The sequence below is a fragment of the Charadrius vociferus genome, unplaced genomic scaffold (assembly GCF_000708025.1).
Source record: "Charadrius vociferus isolate BGI_N301 unplaced genomic scaffold, ASM70802v2 scaffold306, whole genome shotgun sequence".
Lineage (NCBI taxonomy): Eukaryota > Metazoa > Chordata > Aves > Charadriiformes > Charadriidae > Charadrius > Charadrius vociferus.
The window spans coordinates 2,289,998-2,297,735 of NW_009648963.1; the positions used below are offsets into that span (position 1 = coordinate 2,289,998).

The 7,738-nt window shown below is 41.5% G+C and overlaps 1 protein-coding gene across 1 annotated transcript in view; it reads left to right on the top strand.

Annotated features, from left to right (window-relative positions):
* The first annotated feature begins 1,285 nt into the window (after positions 1-1,285).
* The window catches only part of NCAPG (non-SMC condensin I complex, subunit G), a 36,757-nt gene continuing 30,304 nt past the window's right edge, over positions 1,286-7,738 (top strand). The window contains exon 1 of the mRNA XM_009887662.1: positions 1,286-1,306. Within this exon, the coding sequence (XP_009885964.1) occupies positions 1,286-1,306 (21 nt within the window). The remainder of the gene's footprint in view (positions 1,307-7,738) is intronic.

A 7,738-nucleotide genomic window follows, 5' to 3' on the forward strand; every position in this document is an offset into this window, starting at 1 on the left:
CCTCCTCTTCTCTTCAAATGGTTGAGCTTCCGCCAGGAGAAGATGCCAGTGCCTGGATGCTACGAATTCCCCATAGGGGACGCTGAGCCAGCCATACAGGCAGCAGCACAGGCGTTGCCGGCGATCTGTTATAGAGATTAAATCACGTTGCCTTCTTGGGCTGCCAAAGGGTTGCAGAGGTCATCAGAAAGTAAGGTGTTGGAACCTTTCATAAGCTCTGTTATTTTGGCGATCCTCTCTAAGTCCGGAAGGACCAATAAAGAGATGAAGAAAACCTTGTTCAATTTTTGCTGCTCAGCTGAAAGCAGAATGAAGCAGTTCTTCCAGCTAAGAAGCACACTTGAGCACAGCTGAGCCCCGGAGTAGTGTCCAGGATTCAGCCCGCCTGATCCAAAGAGACTGGTCAGCTCCCCTCAGTTACATGAAAGGCACTGGAAAGGTGCTAGAAGAAAACTGACAATATTACAGGTCTTTTCTTTTTCATCTGCAAGACATTCCCTCTCATCAGAGACCAGGTTTCTACATGTAAAAATAAATAAAAGGAAAGAAAAGGCATAAAAAAGCACATAAAAAAAGGCAAACTATTGAGATAATGGGATTTTAAAAGATGAATACTTCAGTAAAGTAGTGTGCAAGAAGAAAATGGTTAGTGGACACGTTTAAACAAGTCTAGAAGAGAAAGAGGAAGGAGGAGAAGGCAAAGTAGGGTGAAATCAAAGAGGTGCAGAAGAGGAAAAGGGAGAAAGAACAGGTAAAAGAAGCTGAGAGCGGCTCAACATCTCTTTGATGTGCCACTGCAGCCAGTACAGAAGACCCCATGGAGCAGGCTGAGGACCCCATCTCAGCTCACACTGGCTCACAGCCCCCCTCTGAGGCTGCCTCTTCCCCCTCCAGGTCAGGCAGCTTTCCCTTCCAGTCTTTGTCGGGCAAGAAGCTTCCACTTTGCTAGTGGTGGGTTTGAAAAAGAGCTTCCTCCGGGCTATCAGAATTAGGATTATCCTGTGCCAGGTAAGCGCAGGTAAAAAAGGGAAAGTCCTCAGTGAAAAAAGGAAATTCTTGGTGAGGGCAAAAAGAGATAAAGCACTGTTAAGAATAAACACTCCAGGAGGAAAAAGATCAGGGCAGAAGAAGAATGCCTGCAGGCAGTGGGGAGAAGGAGGAGTGAGAAGATGTAAGAAGAGAACACCTTGGGACAGAGAAACCAAACCCTTTAATTGCTGGGAGAAAAGAAGTGACTCTAAATCTCTGGAGACAGAAATAATCTTCACTCCAGGAGTGCGGGGAAATGAAGACTGAGAAACGCAGTGTAGGAGAAGGGAAAGGCCAGGAACGAAAACGAAGATGATGACAGTTGCTGGGAGATGCTAAGCACAGAAGAGAAGTTTAGCCCAGACAGAACATTATTAAGAAAAGGTAAGAAACAGAGCCTTGCACGCAGGAATGACTAAGTATAGTTTCTTCATTCACTGGCATTGGTGTCCAAGATGCTGCTGCCTGTGACTGAAACTTTTTCTATGATTAGAGCATAAGGACATGCCATCATCAATTGTCTGGGGTCTGATAAGACATGTACTCATATTTAAGTTTAACTCAGTTAATACGGTTATAGGATCTTCTCTATGTGGTCATCGATTTGAGAAAAAAGTGTAGGAACTTAATTATATGTAAAATTTTGATAAAATTGACACGTTTATTAGGACAATCAAGAGAACACAAAGGGCTAGTGCAATTTCCTAGTACCTTGTTTACTCAGAAAAAGAACAAAACTGAGTTAAAATAGAAAGCAAATTAAGAAAAATCCAAAAGGTTTTAAAAGTACTTATAGTAAGTTACCTGTGTTATTGCTCTACTAGACAGACCATAACATTCATGTTTTTCCAGCTGAACAGCAGAGGACACACTGGACCTGAATGCACGGCTGGACAGAGACTTGAGACACTTAACAGGCACAGATGGAGCAGAGGAGCACAGATCTTCAGGTACACTGGGAAAGGAATAAACCACTGAGAGATTTTCAAGCAAGCTGGTTTTGGGAGGCTACAGGGAAAAACTTGATGCTTTGGTACAAGATGGTGTTTTAGCAGAACATAATTTGTCAGTGGTAAAGTACTCTGAGCCCAGACCAGACCTGTCAGTCAATACTTCAAACATTGGAAAAGCTTTGATCAGATCTCATGCACCAGAAAATGCAACCACAGAACATAAATTCATAGGTGACTCAAGTTCATTAGTTCCACCACTCAAAAAACCCACTTGGTTTCAACTACAGAATTTCAGCAAGTACTGCCAGAGCTTTTCAATGAGAATTTGACCTACTTTTTTCTTCTAATTGATATAGGGATCACCTGTAGATAAGACAACAAAGTAAGGATGTCACAAAGCATTCTTTGTGTACTGTACAAATGTGGGTTTTGTGGGAACCGCACGGAACATGCAAGTAGATTACAGAATGTTCGTGAACTTGGGGCAGTATATAGCAAAGACAGGTTAAAATAAAAATTAGAAGTACAAACAGAAAACACACATCTTGAATTATTATTGCTGCATTAGTTTTAAGTAAGTTATGAGAATGTGATCACGTCACTACAGTCTTTATAAGTCTCTAAGTAACTGTACACTGGTTGATAGCTTTACTGCTCAGATGCATTAACTGGTTTCCTTTTATTATAACAGACAAGTCATGTATGACTAAAAGACTATAAGCCTTCCATTTTTGGTACCTCCTGTTGTTGAATATGCAGACTATATAGCTTCTGAAATCTTCAGACTAGCTACTGTTAAAATATCCATACACTCCAAATTCCACGACATGAGGAAGATACTTCTGCTGTAAATGTTTAATATGTAAGTTTGCACCTTTAACACATTACAAACAGCTTTCCCAAAACACAATAATACAGACCCCAATTCCGCTATTTGTCTGAATACCATTATTACTGAAATGAGTGGGATTTAGTTATTTATTTTAATACATGAATGCAAACTTAAACTCATCTCCCTCTCATATGGAGACAGGCTGAGAGAGTTGGGGTTGTTCAGCCTGGAGAAGAGAAGGCTCTGGGGAGACCTTACAGCAGCCTTCCAGTACCTAAAGGGGGCCTACAGGAAAGATGGGGAGGGACTCTTGATCAGGGAGTGTAGTGATAGGACAAGGGGTAATGGTTTTAAACTGAAAAAGGGCAGACTTAGATTAGATATTGGGAAGAAATTCTTTACTCTGAGAGTTGGGAGACACTGGAACAGGCCACCCAGGGAAGTTGTGGGTGCCCCATCCCTGAAGTGTTGAAGGCCAGGTTGGATGGGGCTTTGAGCAACCTGGTCCAGTGGGGGGTGTCCCTGCCCATGGCAGGGGGATTGATCTTTAAAGTCCCTTCCAACCCTAACAGTTCTATCATTCTATGATTACACTCTACTGCTGTTTTGCAGTCCAATAAAATTTGCATTTGAAAATGGTGGAACAATACAGTTAGTCAGTAACTGTCACATTATGTTTCAAATGACAAAGCCGTAACAGGTTTTATTAAACAGGTTTAAAACTTCTCAAGTTAGTGTCCCAAAAAAGGAAGATGCATCCCTACATGAGATTCTAATTTAATTCATAAATCACTATCCTCCTCATTGATCTCCACTTAAATTCATTTTGGTCCCAGAGTAGCTTTTTGACCCTAGAATACAGAATTCAGCGACTGTTTTTTTCCTTCTTAATGGGGGGGAAGTAAGGATAAAAACAGTAGTCAGAAGACTCGTAAGAACAACTGTCCTGCTCACCTAATTCACTATCCAACTTCCAGTAAAGCTTGCTGTGGGATTGAATGCAAGAAAAAGGGCAAGTATAAAGTGGTTCTGCCACTGGTACATCTTGGGTAATCACACACATTATATATATACAAATACTGTATATAACTACTTCATACTTTTCATTTCCTCCCACCTCATGACGCAAACAGGATTTGAGAGTCCAAATTCAAAAACCATCAGAGTGCTGCTGATGCCCTCATTGACTGAAAACAGTAACTATTCAAACATGTATATACAATTTTATAGCTGACATATATACACAAGTTTTGGAGGAATGTGGTGAACAGAACCTCTGATTACTACTGCATAATAATGGCCCAACTATGGATGAAATATAACTGTACTTATATTTTTAATATGGAAACTGGAACCAACCAGATACATCAGTTATAAAAGCCCCCGAACACCTACTAAATATGATAGCAACAACTTCGCTTTTTTTACCTGTTTTTTACCCAGTGACCTACATCTAAAATTACCACAAAGTAATTGGCATGCAGCATGTTTGGCTTACCACGTGGCATGGTATATTTGCTCACACAACAGGACTGACAAAAGAAGGAGAAAGGATCTAGAACAGGTCAGAAGTAGGGAGACACGCAGAAGTAGACCATGGCATAGCAGATCACAGAATCACAGAATTTTCAGAGTTGGAAGGGACCTCTAGAGATCATCTAGTCCAACTCCCCTGCTAAAGCAGGACTGCCTAGAGCACATTACTCAGGACTGCATCCAGGCAGGTCTTGAAAATCCCCAGAGAAGGGGACTCCACAACCTCCCTGGGCAGCCTGTGCCAGTGCTCTGTCACTCGAACCGTAAAGAAATTTCTCCTTGTATTTGAATGGAACTTCCTATGTTCCAACTTGTACCCATTGCCCCTTGTCCTGTCGCTCAGAACCACTGAAAAGAGTCTGGCTCCATCCTCCTTCAACTCACCCTTTAGATACTTGTATGCCATAATAAGGTCTCCCCTCAGCCTTCTCTTCTCCAGGCTAAAGAGACCCAGCTCTCTCAGCCTTTCCTCATAAGGGAGATGCTCCAATCCCTCAATCATCTTGGTTGCCCTACGATGGACCCTCTCCAGTAGTTCCCTGTCCCTCTTGAACTGGGGAGCCCAGAACTAGACACAGTATTCCAGTTGTGGCCTCACCAGTGCAGAGCAGAGGGGGAGAATGACCTCCCTCGACCTACTGGCCGCATTCTTCGCTGTGGAGCCCAGGATTCCAATGGCCTTTTTGGCGACAAGGGCACACTGCTGGCTCATGGATAATTTACTGTCTACCAGGACCCCCAGATCCTTCTCCTCAGAACTACTCCCCAGCAGGTCCACCCCTAACCTGTACTGATATGGTCACTATTTCAAAGGTCAAGGAAAAAATCTTGACTTATTAGAACACACTTCCCTCTAGAGCACCATCCAAGGTTCTAAGTTTCATAGTTCCTTTCTTTTTCAGATAGGACTGCGAAACCCACTGGCCACAACCTCTGGGCCTGTACCACTAATGAGGTCCTTGCCCTCCCAATCAGCCACTGTCTCCATCCCTCAGGAAGCAGCTGGCCCTTACTGAGCCCTGAGACTTAGCTCAGAAAAGGACTGAAGGCCCAGGGCTGAGCTGAAATAGGCTTCCTGGGCCCATGGGCAAGGGGTGTGGCTGGAGGCCCCAGGTGAAGCTGGTCAGGGGCCATTGAGCCTTATTAGTGCAGTCAAGGCCTTGAAACATAACCTGTAAAAACTATGACAGCAAACACCTCTACCAGTTGAACAAAATATCTGATATCACAGGGAGACCATTACACTCTACGTGGAATACAGCCTAAATGGCCAACATTTCTGATCCTACTTCACCCTGTTATATACCTACACATGAAATACCAATTATGATACTGGGAATCTGGATCCCTGTGGCATATTTACCCTGAAAGCCAGCATGTCTAACTGGGTTAGACATCAGTTTGTCGTAACAGAAGCCTGACTTCTATTTCCACCTAGGAATACAAAGCCTAGCAGAAATATTTAAAGCAGACTGGAAGAAATAAATCTTACATCCTGGTTGAAATCCATCATAAGGGACTGCAAGGTATTCACCAGGGAAAATCCTCCTCTGTAGATCTGAGAGGCAGGTAAGCACAAATGGGCTGCCAAACATATGTGAATCAAAAATAATTCAGTTCGCATTATTAGTTTCACTTACAGTAAAAGTCCTGGGTTTTTAGAGCCACAAGAATCACAAAGTTCCACCTGCTGTTCTCTTCCTGTTTCCATCCTCTTCTCTTCCTGTTTCCATAGTCTTTTTTTCCCTATAGTGAAAAAAAGCTAGATTAATTTAATTTTCCAGTAAAAATATCTTCAATAGAAAGATGGTTACACATGGTATTTCCCTAGAAAATATAACCTTCAAAAAAACCTCAACTCACTGAGGATTTACTGTTGATTATAGTGTTTTTGTAGAGTGATTATTTCTTCCACACAAAATAAAAAGTTTAAGAAAAAGCTGATCTATATGATTCTATGTTACTGTTGCGCATATAGAATCCATTTCCTGCTGTCTAGGAGCACAAGGGCCAGATCCAGACCTTTTAAAAGTTAAGACAAAATACAAACGAGAAAGCAGGTATTTGTTTTAAACATACATAAATATATGGTAATACAATACCTCAGGGAAAAAACCTCTCTGCCACATGTATAAATGATTTAAAAATTTATTTTTAACTATAAAGCAGAACACTTTCCACATACAGCTCATATACTCCATAATCCTTGACACAATTGTAAATGGAAAATCATTCCATTATTTTGTCAATAAAAATCTGCTACGTAAAGGCAACACTGGGAAGATTCAGATCTGGAACAAGACTGACCCCTAGTGCTTATCTATTTTAGTTGTTAGGTGTTTTTTTTCTTAGAAAGCCAAAACCGACCCTTCTTCAGGATGGGTTCTGCCTATTCGACCTACTGTCATTTGATGGCATGTTGTCTGTTCTTACTAGATAACTATCATCACTTGAGGTAATTAGCCACTTTTTTTAAAAAGCCCAAACACATATAGATGTCAAATACCTTGAGTTTCTACTATCCATAGTTAACTACTTCTTTTCATATATTTGAATGCTGTCCATAACTGTAATTAATATATGCTTAGAATGCTTCCCCTCCGCTAATCATCATTGAAGCCTTGCTTCTCATTTAATATCAGTTCCTGTCTCACAGTATGTTCTGTAACCTGTAACACATCTCTGGAGTTTGAGCTTAGTTATCTTTCCTGTTTTTAATGATACACAGAATTTATTACTATCCTCAAGTTAAAGGATTTCTGTAAAAACATTCGGTTCACAACAAATACTTGAAAATTTTGTGGAAATTTCTACTAGTAAAAGAATCAGACTGGAAGGAACACAAAAAGACACTCCAACAAGTGAGTTATGTATACTATCCATCTTTTCAACCCACCTTACAGCCGACAGAAAACAGAAGGATGTCTCTAAGAAATAGTCTGCAAGTCAGATTCAGCTTAGGTAGTTCACCCAGGGAACTAAGTAACCACTTACTTAGCCGGTTAACCTAATCAACTTAATCCCCTGTGTTACCCAAATCTTTAAAATGGGCAAAAGCGAACTTTAAAATAGGCAAATATATCTACGTCTAGATACATTAGCTGTGCGTATTTTGTCTCATCGGTTGACCATTCTCCAGAGGGCTTTTATTACTTTTCAGCACAGGCTAAGCTACCCCAATTGCTTCGGTGTAAAGCTCCCGTTTACAAAATGCAACTATACTCATTTTTCCAAATGACCGCGTCCGGAAAGGACTTTAGGAGAGCGACTGAGGGGAGTATCAGAGCTTATCAGCCTCATTCAACTATTTTGCACCAACACACGGTCTGGAAATCCTCTTGCCCGACGCTTCTCCTCAGCCGCAGCAGGGCCAACACCCGCCCTGGCT